The sequence below is a fragment of the Ostrea edulis genome, chromosome 5, assembly GCF_947568905.1.
Source record: "Ostrea edulis chromosome 5, xbOstEdul1.1, whole genome shotgun sequence".
Classification (NCBI taxonomy): Eukaryota; Metazoa; Mollusca; class Bivalvia; order Ostreida; family Ostreidae; genus Ostrea; species Ostrea edulis.
In genome coordinates, this window is record NC_079168.1 from 92,964,119 (window position 1) to 92,983,485 (window position 19,367).

Here is a 19,367-nt window from a genome sequence, read left to right on the forward strand (position 1 = left end):
TTCGCATGTAAAACTTTTATCCCCTATTGTGGCCCCAATTTAACCTACCCCCAGGGGCCATGATTTTGTACAAACTTGAATCTGCACTATGTAAGGAATCTAGCTTTCATGTAAATGCAGGGTTCGACATTCACGCTCATCACCTCATTTTTTCCACCAAAAAATAATTTTTGATGACCCGTTTGTTAGCCTAGTTTGCCCAAATGGCGACCTGGTGATGAATTTGGATTGTGACTAAAATTTGTAAACATTTAGAAAATGAATACAATTCAAAATAATGTGAAAAGAAATAAATCCAGCCGGTAAAACTTCGTTAGTATTTTGGTCTGGTGCGATAACGGAGGTTGTCTTTCGGAAATATTCCATTTGCATTCTATCACGCTAGAGCAAAACATCCGGTTAAACAACGTGGGCATTCTGTCTTGTTGGGGTAAAGAAACTGGGTTACAGATGCCAAAACAATCTAGGAAAAGATTAAACTACAAAGGAAACCTTAAAGAGGGGCTGTTTAAGACATCGTTCACCCAGGGAGCGTCAGTGGCTCATTTATGAAGATGAGAAAATCTTTTGTTCTTGCTGCCCGCACCTCCGACTTTATCCAGGGCTCAACATCACTCGGACTTAAAGTTGTAAAACGAAATATATAAGCTACCTATTCCAGACACAAGACAAGGACAAGTGTATACTTTAAGGACAGAAACAGTGGTTGAAATTTTGGTTGAAATAAAGTGAAAAATCTGAGATTGAAAACAATGTTTGTTTGCTTTTTTAATTTTTGGGTCTATTGAGGCATTTAAGAGCATGCAAGAACAACAAACATTCATTACATAAACTATAGAGAGGGGAAACACCTAAAAGGATGGCCATACATAAATTGTCCATTTGAAATATAGTGTGAATGAAGTTGTGAAAAGGTGAATGTTAGTCAGAGTGGAGTGCAAAGAATGTAGTGGTAGAGAGCATGGAAAGTTTTGGATAGAATGAGAATGATTATAAGGAAATGGTTGAGAGTGACAAAACGATGTTTGCGAGGAGAGAGTTATTGAGATTCTGTTTGAAACTGAAATAGAAATGCAATAAATTTTAAGAATACATTTAAAGTATCTTTTGTTTGGGCAACCTGAAACCCATTCGGGCAACTTGAAATTAGTACCTAGGTTGCCCCCATGGCGAGTTCAAATTCTGACGAGTGTCAAACCCTGTAAATGTAACGTAAACTTCTTTGGACAAATGGTTCTTGAGAAGAAGATTTTTAAAGATTCTCCCTATACATTTGTATGTAAAACTTTGATACCCTATTGTGGCCCCATCCTACCCTCGGGGGCCATGATTTTAACAAACTTGAATCTGCACTGTCAGGAAGCTTTCATGTAAATGTAAACTTTTCTGGTCCAGTTTTTCTTGAGAAGATTCAAGAAGATTTCTAAAGTTTTTTCTTATATATTTGTATGTAAAACTTTTTTTTTTTTTTACCAATTTATTACTTTAGATGTGTTACTTCTTATGAATCAAATAAACAAACAAAAAAACAACAATGAAATATGGCATGAAAATTACATTCTACTAGCCTACTTTTGGCTGTCCAAAAACCATACCAGGAAATGCAGTTAAAATGTCCTGTGGCTTCTAGAATTCAAAATTTTTCCGGGGTAGGGGTATGCCCTCAGAGGCTTGCGCATTCTGCGTTCGCATGAGGTACCCCATATTTTTTAGAAAAGCACCTCCCATTTCAAATCTTTTTGAAAGTCCTGATGTATATGCTTGTAAAATGTTCATGCTGGAGCCTGGGTATTTCAGAGTTATCTAAATCTAGCAAGAACTGCGATACAGGACTTAAATAATGATTTGATGATAAAATAGGCTGTTTCTGCTGCCTAACATTCATGTACTGAGTATCTGATATACTTTAGATATTGTTTAAATTGAACCTCATCAAAGACTGAACATTACAAAATATATGTACATGTGGCTGCACTCGCTCAAATGGTAGCACCGTCAATGTGTTATTCCCTAGATGGAATTTAACCTTGGCCCATTTTTCCCAGGGGGATATAACCTAGGGTCAGTGTGATAAAGCAGGAGGAAATACTTTAATCACCCCTACAACCGTGCACTAGCAATGGGCACGGTCGATAGGAGGCACCGGCGGTAACGTTTCCCACAATCACAAAAAGTTGACCTCACTGCGCTAGGTATACTTTTCACTGTTTTAATTTATATGATAAAGCCTGAGGTTTGAATACGAAAGAATTCACGCAAAATGAAAGTAAGGAGTTCAAAGTTTATGTATATGGTGTAGAAAGCATGTGACGTTTTGTCAGTACTTTGAAGTGAGAAAATAAGTAGCAAGACCAGAGATTGGCCATATATACACAGATTATATGGTGATATCTTATTAATTTGAACTTCCTTTTTCTCTAAACAATACTGAGATAATACGTATATATGTCCGGAGAATATACATGTAGTCAAATAAAGTTTTAAGAACAATAACTCTTGTCTAATATTTGTAAATGAAAACAAAAGGAAAACAAGAGATGTTTGTATAACATATAATCATATATGCCCCCATAGTGCAAAATTGAAAAGGGTTATACACATGCATAATTTGATTGATAGTAATATCACCAATTCGAAATATTGAACAGACAATATCTTTCAATGTCAGGAATGAATTGACCCATTGCCCTAAAAATCAATAGCGGTAATCTACTCCTTATGCTGTACAAGTGTACCAGGTTTGGTGTCAATGAAGGAAACAATTCTTAAAATATAGGAGGCAATATATTACTATGTCCTGTTTAACCATTGACCTTTGACCATGTGACCTCAAAATCAATGGGGGTCATCTTCTTCTGCAGATGTACCAGTGTACCCAATTTGATGTCTGTCAAGCAAAGGGTTCTCAAGATATTGAGCGGACAGTATATTCCTACGTCCAGTTTGACCCTTGACCTCAAAATCAATAGGGGTCATCTTCTAAAGATATACCAGTGTACCAAGTTTGATGTCTGTCAAGCAAAGGGTTCTCAAGATATTAATCGGACAGTATATTCCTATGTCCAGAGTAGATTGACCTTTGACCTGAAAAACAATAGGGGTCCTCTTCTACTCATAACCAACCCACATACGAAATATCTTTATCATCAAGTGAATGGTTCTCAAGATATTGAGCAGACAACATGTGGTCTACCAACCGACAGGTGCAAATCAATATGCCCCTCTTCTTTGAAGGGGGGCATAACAATTTATAACTATCCTAGATTTTGTACTTCACCTTGCAAATTGATACTGTACCATCAGTAGTGATGTACCGATTGTCGCCGACTTTCGATTGTGGGTCGCTATAACTGAAACGATGTGAATAATCGATTGTCATTTTGAAAATCGAAAATCGCCGACATCGGTATTTTAAAAAAAAATAATACGAATATTCCTGCCGCGACTTATCTAAAATAAAAAATGGCTGACGAAGCTGAATCATCCGATAAGATTGTTTAACGTTTCTCTTGAGAATCTTCCACTCATATGGAGACATCACTGACCATTGCCGGTAACGGCCTGCAAAATTGCCTGCCTATGTCCGGTGCTTACAGTCTTTGAACAGGGAGGGATCTTTATCGTGCCACACCTGCTGTGACACAGTGCCTCAGATTTTGCCTCTTACAACAAGCAAGGGGTAATGAGGCTCTATTCTGACCTGGATCCCATAAGAACAAAAGTCGAGAGATCTATGCCTATCCCGGGAAAATAAAATCGAAAGTATGGGATTATTAACTTCAAATTTCTAATTATGATTTTGGACGTCTCTATATGAGTGAAAAATTCTTTCTCTCTCGAGATGTTAAACAAGATACAATCTATCTAATGATTTTATTCTAATTAACTTAATATCTAGGGTAAAAAACAAAGTAAATTTAATGTATTTATGCCATAAATTTGAAATAATTAAAATTCGATTATTTTTCGATTAATCAATCGAAAAGGTACATCCGATTAATCCGATCATTGATTAATGTTTTTCCCCCGATTGCCCATCACTAACCGTCAGTAGGTGGCGCTCACGGCATAAACAAAAGTTTTTGGGGTAGACTTACGCCACAAGCGGGTCCTGGGAAGAGCCCTGGCGGGGGTGAAGGTGGGTGGAAGGGGTTGGGTGAAGTGTTAAATAACAAGACAAGACCAACCAGCCCATCTCTGTTCCAATGCTTAAGACATTTCATTGCAGAAAATTATCTTTCACAAGGCACACAACCAACTGGCATATCAAAGCTACCTTCCTGTATAACTGCTTTGTTTTGACCTCACTACTGGTTTTGATCAGCGTTTTTTTCCTTATATAAACACAGTCTGAGAATTTAACGGTAGACCGAGGCTATTTCATATGATGTCGTCACGTCGGGCCATGCCATGCGCAAATAAGATATCCCGAATTGTCTATGCCAAATTCTAAGAAACAAAGGAATAATTATGATAGTGATACGTGTGTGATAATACACGTAAAATGAATATTTTCCCTTACAATCATCAAAATCTATTTTTGTGACCTGGATTTCCCTCCGTTAATTTTAGTGTATAAGACTTAAGCGTCTAAGCGGTTTGAAGATTATGACTAGTGCTCTAGACAAATTTTTCAACATACGATTCATATGTCTTTAAATGTCGATGCTTTTTTTAAAATCTGCATTGATGAATTTTATTGGGATCGATTTTTAAACTAAAATTTTCCTCAACAATATAACTAGAGTTATCCTATTTTTTCTTTATTTCCCAAATATTCAAGTATAGCAAGAATATCAAAACAAAATAATATACGTTCGACTTAGCAAAAATAATTTTAAGGTGAAGGTCAAACAAATGGCATGTATATGATTCCACAGTTAAAGTATTTTCTGGACAGTGATTATGATTATGATGAGCAAAAGAAAAAAGAAAATGAGGACAATATCAATAGATTAAATGTAGAATTGGAAATGGAGTATGAAGTTGAATAAAAAAAAAACAAAGTTTGTTAATATTAAACTATTTTTTCTCGATATATGTGTTAGGCCAATTCAACTTAATTGATAGATTATCATCCCCACTCGCCCCTAAAAAATTAGCCCACCCCGAATTTTTTTATTTTGCTATACCCAATTTCGAGACTAAAAATTCCCAATTCATTTGCCGAAAAATAGTCCGCTGACATCGTAATTTACTTAGCCTGAAACTTTGTACAAGTTAACTAAAATGTTCAGTTCCGGTATTAAATCGAAAGTATAGATCACGTATTGTAGAGCTATGACAATTCTAAAAAGAGCCTACGATGATTCCTTGTGACTCTCACAACAGCAAATACAGTGGAACCCCGTTATTATGTTCACCCTTTAATACGTTAGTCCGCATATTACGTTGGAATTTCAAAGCACAAAACCATTTCTTAACAAACCTATATAAAATAGACCTCGTTACTACGTTGTCCTAAGATGCCGGGACTCGGTATTACGTTGTAAAAATTCCGACAAAAACGTAATAAACCCCTGATTATTCAATAATGATTCTCAAAATAATAAGCCATTCACACCTTGACTGCTTGAGGCAGTCACCACGTAAATTTCCTGGTCTGTTTGGGGATTAGAGATGCTTGACTGATCACGCTTCGATAGATCTAGCGACGTCAATACAGGTGAATACCCCGTATCGAAGCCAGTGATAAACAATTAAATAATGTTTATTTAGACATCGTACTTCATGAAATTTACTTCATTTTTCATATTTTGATAATGAAGAAATAGTTTCTCAACCACCTGAGTGTTCAGCATAGTGTGATTATCTTTGCTATTAAAACTCTATTTACGGACAGCTTTGGTACCAAACATGAAAGACAAGATTTATCATAGCAATGTTAAAACCGCTTGGGTAACTGCTTGGACATAGGTGACTAAAGGTGTTCAATTAAAAAATTGTCCGTTGTTTGGACATGCAGCTTGGGTGTTCGTAAATCTCTTCCATACACATACACCAATCAAACTGTCCTGTGTTATCGGCCGATTCGTGCACGGTATTTACCTCAGTGAATATTCTAATATCCCTTGATGCGCACGTGATTTTAGTGCCATCATTTAGCGTTATAAATGAAATCTTCGTGCATCATTATATTTTTTTTATGTGGATTGCGCTTAAATTGTTCTCCGTGTTCATCGTTGGTGAGAAAAGTGTGTAAGTGTTGGGTATCGTGTGCGATTTGTGTCTATAGTTTTGTTGTTTTTGGGTGGGATTTTTTTTATTGTGTTGTGTATTGTGTAATCAGAGAACTTAATAAAACGATGTTTTGTTATTTTTTTAATACGAATGTTGAATACGAACCGGAACGAGTTATTGATAGAAATTTACATGAACTCATTGTTTTAAAGTTGAACAAAATGGCGGTCCAAACGAATGCAGAAAAAGCAACGTTTATCAAAACATCCTTATGTATCCTACACCAGAAATAAAGAAAAGGGATAAGAACATGAAGAATTACGGACATTAAAGATACGATGTAAATAAAACAAAGTATCATAGTCTTTTAAAGAAAGAAACAGTAAAAATATATTCACACACCCCTTCACGGAGTACCAACGGACGATATACAATTTCCAAATTATATTTTTAACGGATTTCACTGGGAACGTTTATTACGTTGCCCCCGGTATTACGTTATTTTATCATGACAAAATGGAAAACGTAATAACGGGGTTCCACTGTATTACCGTAAAAAAAAGTTTGTAAAGTGATGAATACTTCTTGTTTTGCTTCCCCCCCCCCCTTTTCTTTTAGTTGAAATCATTTGCAGATACGTTGGTAGTAGGGGTGAATCAATATATCGATATATCGCAATGTACCGGTATACGCCTGTCCAGCGATATACGATACAGTGTTTCGACGATACAATACGATATGTCGGGGTTAAAAATAGCCCTTTTTATAGTCGGGATCGAAGTTCTCAATTTAAAAATGGCTTCTAACAGGAACACGATTTCTCAGACTTTAATCCCCGCTTTTACAATGTGACATTGGAGATTTCTCAGACGTTAATCCCCGCTTTTACATTGTGACATCAGAGATTCCTCAGACTTTAATCCCCGTTTTTACATTGGGACACATGATCGGAGTTTCATCAGACTTTAATCCCCTCTTTTACATTGTGACATTGGAGTTTCCTCAGACTTTAATTGTCATTGTTTGTTTTGTTATGAAATAAAAGATATTAAACCACTTCATTTTTTTTTTAATTTTGATATTTTACTTCAGTAAATGCTTAACTACCTTGTATATCCAATATATCAGATATCGCATCAGAAAATATTGTATAGTATCGTATCAGAAAATCTTGAGCAATACACACCCCTAGTTGGTAGATAATTCCCAATTTGTTCGATATTGACGCTGTTTCTCCCAATTGAATGGGTACCGGTACCAGTACCAATGGGTAGAGAAAAAAACGCTGTTGGTACAATCTTTTCTATGAAGGATAATGATAAAGAACAAAATGTCGCTACTATCACTTCTAGAGATTTCAAAATAACAAGAAAGTTTAGTGTCAAAAGTAGGTTTAAACTATATCTAAATCCTGAAATCACTAGTTGCCGAATTAATAAGATTTACAAATACGTTCAATCAGTTTAGAGACGTTCGGCGTCCTGCACCTTATGCAGAACGATTATTGGCAGAGATAGTTCGGGCTACATGGTAAAAACACGTTAATTACATTGTATTTTTGTTGTTTGTGTAACTTACCAACTTGATAAAGTCTACCCTCTGGTGAAAATATTGTGATATGTCTATCAAATCCTGCACTGCTTCCACGAGACATTGTTGATCGTTGAACAATAATACGAGCGTGATGAGTTAGCCTTTTCTTCTTTCCGGCATATGCAGAGCTAGCTATAATACGAAACTATTTCTTTATTTTATTATTATTATCATTATTTTTAAATTTTGATTACTTACTTGCAAGAGAGACACTTTAGAAACTTGCGATTGAATTTACGTCATATATTTTTATGCAATTCAAAGTTGTTTAGATCAATTTGTTTGGGGTTTAGTTTTGCATCTTTTTGGAGAAGGGTAAAATTAGTTCGACTATATTTAAAAAGTTTTTGGTATAAATCATGTACAGACTGTGATTCAGAAATATATTCGCTTCTTATATATTGTATAAAATGGATTTTAATCTCTATCAAAGCACTCCACAAACAATCAAGGAGGAAAAATCTAAAAACTAAATTCAGCTAAGTGTACACTCTTTTTACCGGTGTTTGGTATGCTTGATATATATCCCCAGTCCACGTATGCCGTTGATTGACTTCCTATTGTCAGGTAAATACTAAATATAAACAGAAATTAAATCATTGATTGCACTCTTATATCACAATTGCTGTGTAACAGGTTGGCCATGTGGAGAGATCTGTACTTGGCGAGTGTTGCCATATGGCATGTAGAAAAATAACTTTTTCTTGAAATATTAGAATGAAATCGAGCCATCGCAGGTAAAATTTTATTGATGTACCAATTCTAAGTGCTTATTGAGCGAGAACGGCATCTTTTATTACACCTATTCTTGATGATAGTAGATTATCTCGGACGATAAAGAGTGCACATCCTCAAAATGTTGAATCCAAATCAAACCTAAGTAAGCCGCTATTACTACTAGTTAAATGTTTATATCAAAACATTTTAAGGTGTTCAATGTACAACGATCATATTTCATTTCTGATAGATGGTTGGTTGGATTTCTTTTAATTGTGGTATGATTTTAAAGAGTGTTTAAAAACAAAAATTTTCCACCATAGAAATTTACAAAAATTTTGATTAAGTATACTGCTTGATTTAATAATTTCACAGAAGTGTCTATATTGACACAACTGTCATGCCGATAATTTTCACTATTCGCACAATCGGGGTGCCAATATTTTCACTAGTATTTGCATGATGGTTTAGTTAAATAGCTCTAAAATCCGCATGAATTTATTTCCGATTTTTCCCATGTGAGTTCTTTTTATATATTTGTTTTGTATGATTATGAATCTAATTGCTTCTGACATTTTTTCAAAGAATTCAAATGAGATGTCTATATAATATATATAATTATTTAAAGGGACTGGTTCACATTTTTTGAAAACAAATATTTTTCATTTTTGATGTTAAATATTAAAAATATAACTCATGAATTCTAATGTTAACAGCCAAAAATTTGACCATCTGAATGCAAGGATAAGAGCAATATTTTAGCCTTAACTTTGTGATGTAAACAAAGAATCGAGTCTTTTTATGTTAACAACAGACCAGTGAAATATTAATTTTGTAATTTAAAGCATCTTAATTTTGTACAGTCACAAATCAAACTTTTAGATGACACATTTTACTTAGAGAATACTTGAATTGTGATAGTCAGACATCATAAACTTAAATCGATATCCATTAATTTTGAAAACTTTGTAAACAATAGCATTCCGCAAATGTTGTTGTCGGTTCCTTTTTATATCTGTGCGGTATCACGGGTAGTGTCCACACTAGTGGGCCCCCTTCCAGGTATCTGGCTGGCTGCACGCATGGCAGATCTCACCTCAGATCTCCATTCTTTCCGGTCTTGAGGGTCAGCAGTAGAGAGCTTCCATTCTCTACGATCTTTCTCTGTCAGCTCTCTCCAAGATAGCATTGGCCGACCAACTCTACGTCTCCCGGGAACTTTTATATTTAGAGCGCTTTTGACTGCACTGCTGGATCTAACAACGTGGCCATACCAGCGGAGTCTCCTTTCCCTTAAGATGAGGTCGAGGTCGTTGATGCCAAGCCGCCCCAGCAATTCAGTTGAACTTACAGTGGCCATATCTTCAAGCTTGGTGTTACAGATCTGTCTTATCATGGCCCTGTCATTGCGTAGTAGGCGATGAAGATTTGGCTTGGTCAGTGCCCAGGTCTCACTGGCATGGAGCATAGCGCTCCGTACACAGGTGTTATACACTAGACCACGGGTCTTATACGACAGGTGGCATGATTTCAGGACTGGTAGCAGCTCCCTGAACTTCTTCCAAGCAGTCTTCACACGCATAGTGGCTGCAAGGTCACAGCCACCAGCTGCGGAAAGCAATTTGTCTCCGAGGTAGCAGAAGGAGCCTACGACCTCCAACTTGTCCAGACCAACTTGGATATCACTCTGCGGCCTGCCGTCAAGAGAGCGAGTAGTTCCTCTGCATCTTGAACATCTGAAGTCAGGGTCCACAGACATGCGCACGAGCCCACTGCATTTCTTGTGCACCCAGTGCTTGCAGCTATTGCAGAAAATACTATTGCTGCCTACACCTGTACGACAGACAGCACATAAGAAGCTGCCCGAGTCCTGAAGTAGGTCAAGACCCGTACCGCAGATCATGATCTTGGTTTTGCCTGCATTCACTCTCAGTCCTTTCCTTTCCATAGCTTCTTTCCAAGTCAGAAGCCTCTTGACACATTCATCCAATGAGTCAGTAATGATAACCAGGTCATCTGCATACAGATCCTCCCAGGGAACACCGGTGCGAAATTTGCGTGAAAGAGCCTCGAGGACGATGATGAAAAGCAGAGGGCTAATTAAGTACTGACCCCTGATGGACTCCGACCCTCATAGCAAACTCCTCACTGTAGCCATCACCAACACGGACACAGCTACGGGCATTTGCATACATCCCCTGCACCAGACGCACAATCCACTCTTCCACACTAAGTTTTCGCAGTGCCCACCAGATCACCTTCTGAGGGACACAGTCAAATGCCTTTTTGAGGTCCACGAACGCCATATAGAGCCGTTTGTTTACTGCGAGATATTTTTCCTGCAGCTGCTGAACAACAAATATTGCGTCAGTTGTACCTCTGCCAGGGACGAAGCCAAACTTGGAGTCATCGATTGTCACCAACTGCCTAATAAGGCTGTCCACAATCCTCTCCAGGACTTTCATGACTTGTTCTGTCAGTTTGAGTCCCCGGTAGTTGCCCCTGTCCAGAGCATCACCCTTGCCCTTGTAGAGGCAGACAATGAAACTCTGCTCCCAGTCAGTGGGGACCTTGCCATCACGGACAATTGAGGATGCAAGGTCACGGATCATGGATACACCTGTGTCACCTTCGGCTCTGATCATCTCCACTACTATTCCCGATGGTCCTGCCGCTTTACCCAACTTCATCTTGGAGATGACCTTTTTCACCATATCAATTGAGATTGGGACAGGTGGCCCTTCCAGTGGTGATTCATTGGTTAGGTGTTCAGGGTCCCATTCAAATTCCACATTTAGGAGCCTTTCATAATGTATAACCTAGCTTAATTTTTTTGTGAAACTTTTTAAACACATTAGATTTCAGAATATAATATTTGGGCATGTATTAATTAGTGATGAAACAATTGTCGCTGACAATCGATTGTTGATCGTTTTTGGCTCTTCGATTCCGATTATCGATTCTATTTTTCATAATCGATTGTCACCTGTACACTAATAAATATCTAATCCGAGATTCATCTGACTGTTAATCCCGCTTTTATATCGAGACATGTGCGGGGGAGAGTCAGAGTGGACTCCACATTGATAAGTGGGAATTCATTGACACCAGCTAGTGTGTTTGCTGCACATATCCATAAAACTAAATAGAAATAACCCCCAAAATAATAAATATTTATTAACTTAAGGAATTTCTAATAGTCATCAAAAATTTGAATGTCAGTTGTCAAGGTACATGAGAGATACAGAGCTCACAATTCTTTGATATGTTAACAACGCTCGTGCCATGTTTTTGTGTTTACATATATACTAGGTTAAATACTAGTAAAAGTTTCATTTGAAGCAGATATTTTCAATTTAAAAGTTACTTCTGAACACAGTTAGTGTTTCTAGTGTTTGGCACATCTCATTTGCTATTTTTTATTAAGCAAGCTATATGTAAACAAAAACATGGCACAAGCCTTGTTTACATAACAAGAAATTGTGAGTGCTGTATCTCACTTATAACATGTCTAACACAACAACTGATAACAAATTGTGAGTGCTGTATCTCACTTATAACATGTCTAACACAACAACTGATAACAAATTGTGAGTGCTGTATCTCACTTATAACATGTCTAACACAACAACTGATATTCAAATTGTGAGTGCTGTATCTCACTTATAACATGTCTAACACAACAACTGATAACAAATTGTGAGTGCTGTATCTCACTTATAACATGTCTAACACAACAACTGATAACAAATTGTGAGTGCTGTATCTCACTTATAACATGTCTAACACAACAACTGATATTCAAATTGTGAGTGCTGTATCTCACTTATAACATGTCTAACACAACAACTGATAACAAATTGTGAGTGCTGTATCTCACTTATAACATGTCTAACACAACAACTGATAACAAATTGTGAGTGCTGTATCTCACTTATAACATGTCTAACACAACAACTGATAACAAATTGTGAGTGCTGTATCTCACTTATAACATGTCTAACACAACAACTGATATTCAAATTGTGAGTGCTGTATCTCACTTATAACATGTCTAACACAACAACTGATAACAAATTGTGAGTGCTGTATCTCACTTATAACATGTCTAACACAACAACTGATAACAAATTGTGAGTGCTGTATCTCACTTATAACATGTCTAACACAACAACTGATATTCAAATTGTGAGTGCTGTATCTCACTTATAACATGTCTAACACAACAACTGATAACAAATTGTGAGTGCTGTATCTCACTTATAACATGTCTAACACAACAACTGATAACAAATTGTGAGTGCTGTATCTCACTTATAACATGTCTAACACAACAACTGATAACAAATTGTGAGTGCTGTATCTCACTTATAACATGTCTAACACAACAACTGATAACAAATTGTGAGTGCTGTATCTCACTTATAACATGTCTAACACAACAACTGATAACAAATTGTGAGTGCTGTATCTCACTTATAACATGTCTAACACAACAACTGATATTCAAATTGTGAGTGCTGTATCTCACTTATAACATGTCTAACACAACAACTGATATTCAAATTTTGGTGGACCATTGGAGGTGTGTTAGTTAGCACTGCATGTAAACAATAAAAATGGGAAAATAAAATTTGAAGATTTTCAGCTCAAATTGTGTTCATGCTCCATTAAGAGCTATATGCTTCTTCTGAAATCAGGTTTGTCTATTTTTGTTAAATCTCTATTGATATTCATCAAATGACCGGTTTTTAAAGCCTTTGTTTAAATTTTGAGCACAAAGATGTCCAGATTTCTTTTCTATTATAATTTTTTTTTGTAATAAAGAAAATTATTTCTTTCATATCTACACATGTAAGATACAGATATCCTATGAAAGAAAGGTATAAAAGATATTGCATCTTTAAAAATCAGTTTTCAAGGTGCCCCCTTCCCCACACCTACTCCTTTATGTTGCTCCACGCCTCATTGAAGCCTTCTGCTTCCAATTCTTGCCTACACTTGTACTGTAAATGGAGCAAGATACTCACCACCCCACTGATTGTATTCTTTAATCCAATGTAAAACTTGAAATCCCTGTTTTGGCCCTGCAAGCATCCTCATGTAATGTAGGTGCAAATTTGTTTACATCATCAATCTCTGGTATCTTTGCATGCCAATTAAGTGTCTGATAAGGGAATCAGACACTTGGCATGCAAAGATGGATCACTAGGGCAGGGTGACAAGGAGAATTTGAAGTTCCACATGTGAATAATCAATATATAGAAATTAAAAGTAATCTGTTTCTTGAATAAATGAGTTCGTAATGAAAAGGAGACCATCAATGTGAATGAATAGTATTTATCATTGAAAACACTGTTAAAGTAAGACCCACTGTTAGGTACTGCAAAGCATAGATGATAAAGTTCTGTGTATGGATCATTGTTGATATGTGCTTTTGATAATGACATTTATCTTGGCCTGACCGGGAACTAACAAATTGGTACATATTTGCTATCCACATACATGTATTGAATTTTATTTGTTTTGTATTGCAGGATTGCTGTAATGGCAGGACTCTGGGGTGTCAGTTTATTAGCTGTGAACTTCATTGTACCCTGTGTGCTAGGAACTGAGTCTCCAACTGGGGTGGGGAACAACCTTATAGACTTCTGGATCATTCGTTTGGCTATCAATCTCCTGGGATACGCCACTGTGTTTGTACCAGGGGCGATCATAATAAATTACCTGAGAAAAATTAAATACAGTGAAACAACAGGTAAGTGAAGCATTAAAGTACACTTGATAATGTTTGCACAAAGATTTTGTACATCGATGTCAGCATGCACATTGCAAATGCAAATTTCAACTTGGCACAAACAAGCTGCCATACAAATCTGTTAAGATAAGATGTAACACACAATAACCCCTTTTAACCTGATATGAAGTCGTGGTATATTCACCTGTAAATGGTTTTTATTAGTGCTCACTGTCATAATGTACCAAATTCATTATTTACTTATAATATAGAAGTGTTTCTGCTGTTTAGGTCAAGGTGTGATACAAGAATTCTTGAAACAATTGGCGTTTGGTAAGGAGGCTACTCTACCCGTTACACAGGAAGAGGATCATGGGAAGGGCAGTGATTCTGCCGAGGACTCTTCAGTACAACGGGGTCTTACATTACTATTTTGTGTAGCTGGACTGCAGGGATCATACTTAACATGGGGAGTTCTTCAAGAGAAAATCATGACATCAGAATATGGACGCACAGATCATACTCAAGGAGAATACTTTAAAAACTCACAATTTTTAGTATTTATCAACAGAATTTTAGCTTTTCTCATTGGTGTAGTTGTGTTAATTGTAAGGCCTCAGCCTACACATACAACACCTCTGTATAAATACTCATTCAGTTCCTTCTCCAACATAATGAGCAGCTGGTGCCAATATGAAGCCCTCAAGTTTGTTAGCTTTCCTTCACAAGTAATGGCTAAAGCATCCAAAGTAATCCCAGTGATGCTTATGGGCAAAGTTGTATCTCGGAAGAAGTACGAATACCATGAGTACTTGACTGCGGGACTGATCTCTGTGGGAGTGAGTCTGTTTTTACTGACAAGTGGAGATGCAACACGACACACAGGAGGGGTGACCACAATGTCGGGAGTCATCTTACTCATTGGTTACATGGCTTTTGACAGTTTCACTTCTAACTGGCAAGGAGAACTCTTTAAACGCCATAAAGTCTCCTCTATACAAATGATGACAGGAGTGAATCTCTTTTCTTGTCTTCTCACTGGTGTATCTTTAATAGAACAAGGAGGTTTCTTTGATTCACTAGCATTTATGACAAAACATCCTGATTTTATATCCCATGCCATAGTTCTAAGCTTTTGCTCTGCTGGTGGCCAACTGTTCATTTTTTACACTATTGCAAAGTTTGGACCTGTCACCTTTACCATCATTATGACCATCAGACAAGGATTGGCTATTTTGCTGTCGTGCATTATATATGGCCACCCAGTAACTATGATTGGGATTTTAGGCATTCTTTCAGTTTTTCTGGCTTTGTTTCTACGCATATATGCCAATCAGAGGAAACGTACTCTACAGAGTCAACCAGCTAATAGTGTCTCCAAAGTCTGATGAACTACAGAATTATATCTAGTTTTTAGCTCACCAGAGCAGAAAGCTCAAAGAAGCTTTTCTTGATCAAAATATGTTCATTGTCTGTTTGTGTTCATTTTCATCTTCTCCAGCAACATTGGGCCTATTTCAATACAACTTGGCACAAATCATCTTTGTTTTAAGAGGATACAAGTTTGTCCCATTCAAAGGGAGTATAATCAAGTAAAGGAAAAATAGGGTGGGGCCATTTAGAAATTTTCTCAAGAACCATGGGGCCAAGAAAAGTTTAAATTTACATGAAAGTTTCCTAATATAGTATAGATAATTTTTTTTCTTCAAATCATGGCCCCTAGGGGTATGGTGCCCCCCCCCCCCCCCCCCCCCCCCTCAAAGTTTTACATGGGAATTTATAGGGATAATGTTTTGAAATCTTGCTCTCAAGAACAACAGGATCATGATTACTCATATCAAATTAAATATGCAAGCATCCCCAAGTAGTTCAGATTCAAATTTGGTCCAATTATGTCCCCTGGGGGTTGGGATCAAAGTTTTATATGTGAATATACAGGGAAACATCTGTGGTGTAGATCAAATTTGGATTCCAAAAAAATCTAAAGAACTTTTAGTAAACTTGAAATTGCAAAACTTTTCTCAAATCAACAACATCAAAACGTATGACTTTTCAACAAGTCATATGCAAGCATATGACTTTGAGTGTTGAAAAGTCATACGTTTTGATGTTGTTGATTTGAGAAAAGTTTTCCAATTTCAAGTTTACTAAAAGTTCTTTAGATTTTTTTGGAATCCAAATTTGATTTACAAATCATGACCATTCCTCACGATGAATTAAAGACTAGACTTTTTGACATCATAGACAGTTGCTTCTTCAACAAAAATGGAAAACAGAAATATTCCTATCTAGTGATTAGTCATTGAAAAAATTCCTTTCTTATACGCCACTCTGATTCCACGCACAAGTACTCTGGAGTTGAAATAAAATATATGCTGGAGTTTCTCATTGACAATATCTTCGTGGTCTTTGGTGATCAAGTCTTCCAACAGTCTGTTAGGGAATGCCCATGGGCACGAATTGTGCTCCTTTGTTAGTTGACCTGTTTTTATATTCCTATGAAAAATGAGATTTCATATTTTGCATAGATTCCTTAATGGCAAGAAATTTAAAAGTTTTTCACCGTTTGACCTTGGAGTTTGCCCTACTTAAAACCTAGCCTTGACAATATCTCCTGAACTGATACGAATGACAAAATAACAACTCAACTTTATGACAAATGGCATGATTTCAGCTTCTCCATCGTCAGCTTTCCATGTTTATGTAGCAATATTCCATTATCACCTGCATCTCTCAACCGATTCGATACGCAAGAGCTTGTTCTGCGTGTGGTCAGTTTTTAAATCGAGGCAGCTAGGCTACTGACGAATAAGTTGATGGTGCAGGGGTTTCAACAGTCTCAATTGAAGTCAGCATTTAGCAAATTCTATGGTCGTTATAATGATATAGTTTGCCAATACAACCCATCATTGGGTCAAATGCTGTCTGACATGTTTCATACCGATTGTTAGACAGTTCTTAGCACACTGATTTTGACTACAGATAACTCCGTTTACCTGATCCAGATGTAGGGCTCACGGTGGGTGTGACCGATCGACAGGGGATGCTTACTCCTCCTAGGCACCTGATCCCACATCTTGTGCATCCAGGGGTCCGTGTTTGTCCAATTCTCTATTTTGTATTGCTTATAGGAGTTATGAAATTGATCACTGTTTGTTATCTTTACCTTTCTGTATAAGGTAGTGCTTTCACATTTTGTATATAGATTCCTTATGGCGAGAAATTTTATTTGATGCTACGATGTTTGAGTTTTTGTCACCTTGCCCATGTAGTATGACCCAAATTTTACAAATTTAACTGAAATGTTAACCTTGTTCATAACTTAATGATAATTGATATATCCTTCATATTTCCTTGGGACAGGGCCTTTATTTTGGTACTAAAGTTTTAGACTTTGTAACCTTGACCTTGGATTTTGACCTCCTTTTAAGAAAGTAAACCTAGGCAGTATCTCTGAACTGTATAAGGTAGGGCTTTCATATTTCATATAGATTCCTCATGGTAAGACCTTACCTTTCATGATACCATGATTTTTTACCTTTAACATGATTATTTCTTGACCCTTTGGGAATAAAGATTGAAAAAAAAAATCCAGCTAAGCCTAGATAACTCAGGTGAGCATTGTGAGCCAGGGGTCTTTTGGTTTTTATAGAATAATTATTATAGATAATGGTTGTCAGTTTTAAAGAACAATGTATATATTATCTCAAGATATACAAACTCACTTGGATCTTTTAGCTTTTATCTTCATGAATCTCATTTGTTTTCTTACTCCTATTTTATAGCATAAATATGTGTGCAAGTTTATTAAAGAAAAAGAGCAAATCCATTATTATATACTGTTTATTTGAGAATAGTGTGCTGAAAGTAACATGACCAGCTGACATGTTGATAATACTGTACTTCGACATTTTTAACTTATTGTCATGGTGTCAATGTCATACTTTAACCTTGACTGTATCTTTTGAATTAATTATAGGGGGATATGACTTGGTATATTCCACATATAGATGCCTCGTAACCAGGCCCCAGGATCATGAAACATCCGAAGCTTAAGTCAAAATCTAAATATTCTGATGAAATGATTGAGAAGTCAATCATTCCAAAATGAAATTGCTATTCAACGTTGCTTCATCAAATTTCTAGGGTATGCAAATCAAGAGTTTCAGTTCAAATGTTATGAACATCTTATTTTGACTAAATTAAGTCTGAATTTGTTACATAATCCCAGGGCCAGACCTTTCATTTGGTAGCAACACTTGTGACCTTGGACTTTGACCTACTTGATGTGCCTTTACATTTATTTTGGCCAACTTAGCAAAGAAGGATAATTCTAATCATAGGCGTAAAGGACATTACATCTATGCACTAATTAATTTCAAATACGGGCTCGAACTGCACAGGTTGGTAAAATGGGTAGCGAGGAGAAGTACACATTTTTCTGTGATTATGGCTGATATATGTGACACAACAATGAAACTACACATGAGTTAGATGTATATTATGATAATTCATCACCCACATTCTGCAGTACCTGTTATGTGACTCTTATATATATATAATACTTTAAGTAACTGGAGCGGCTTGGCATCGACGACCTCGACCTCATCTTAAGGGAAAGGAGACACCGCTGGTATGGCCACGTTCTCAGATCCAGCAGTGCAGTCAAGTGCGCTCTAAATATACAAGTTCCTGGGAGACGTAGAGTTGGTCGGCCAATGCTATCTTGGAGAGAGCTGACGGAGAAAGATCGTAGAGAATGGAAGCTCTCTACTGCCGACCGGAAAGAATGGAGATCTGAGGTGAGATCTGCCATGCGTGCAGCCAGTCAGATACCTGGAAGGGGGACCACTAGTGTGGACACTACCCGTGATACTGCACGGAAATAATAAGGAACCGACAACAACAACACACCCTTCTGAATGAAGTTTACGGACAGACAGACAAAAGGTGATCAGAATAGCTCACTTGTACTTTCAGTCAGGTGAGCTAAAACAACAGGAAGTAGATCTAAATCTAAGAAAATCCGCATACTGTCATGGAAACAGAGTTACAGTTTGGCTTCAATATCACGTGCATGCAGATTGAATACATTGAATTTTAAATTCACATGTAGCAGCTGAACTGCCATTAACTGTAA

The 19,367-nt window shown here is 36.8% G+C and overlaps 2 protein-coding genes across 2 annotated transcripts in view; one reads left to right on the forward strand and one right to left on the reverse strand.

Moving 5' to 3' along the window:
• Window positions 1-8,087, reverse strand: part of LOC125650907 (proteasome subunit alpha type-6) — a 31,482-nt gene extending 23,395 nt beyond the window's left edge. The window contains exon 1 of the mRNA XM_048879486.2: window positions 7,759-8,087. Within this exon, the coding sequence (XP_048735443.1) occupies window positions 7,759-7,834 (76 nt within the window). The 5' untranslated portion in view covers window positions 7,835-8,087. The remainder of the gene's footprint in view (window positions 1-7,758) is intronic.
• Window positions 8,088-8,376: 289 nt separating this feature from the next.
• On the forward strand, window positions 8,377-18,057 carry LOC125650900 (adenosine 3'-phospho 5'-phosphosulfate transporter 1-like). Its single transcript, XM_048879474.2, has 3 exons — window positions 8,377-8,510; window positions 14,028-14,248; window positions 14,519-18,057. Exons 1-3 carry the CDS (start codon window positions 8,491-8,493, stop codon window positions 15,613-15,615), a joined length of 1,338 nt encoding a protein of 445 aa, XP_048735431.2. The 5' UTR covers window positions 8,377-8,490; the 3' UTR covers window positions 15,616-18,057.
• Window positions 18,058-19,367: the final 1,310 nt, after the last annotated feature.

Excerpts from the sequence above, each read along its gene's own strand:
- LOC125650900 (XM_048879474.2), top strand. The coding sequence starts at position 8,491 with ATGAAATCGAGCCATCGCAG. Across the intron at positions 8,511-14,027 it reads ATGAAATCGAGCCATCGCAG|GATTGCTGTAATGGCAGGAC; the intron begins GTAAAATTTTAT and ends TTTGTATTGCAG. Across the intron at positions 14,249-14,518 it reads TAAATACAGTGAAACAACAG|GTCAAGGTGTGATACAAGAA; the intron begins GTAAGTGAAGCA and ends TCTGCTGTTTAG.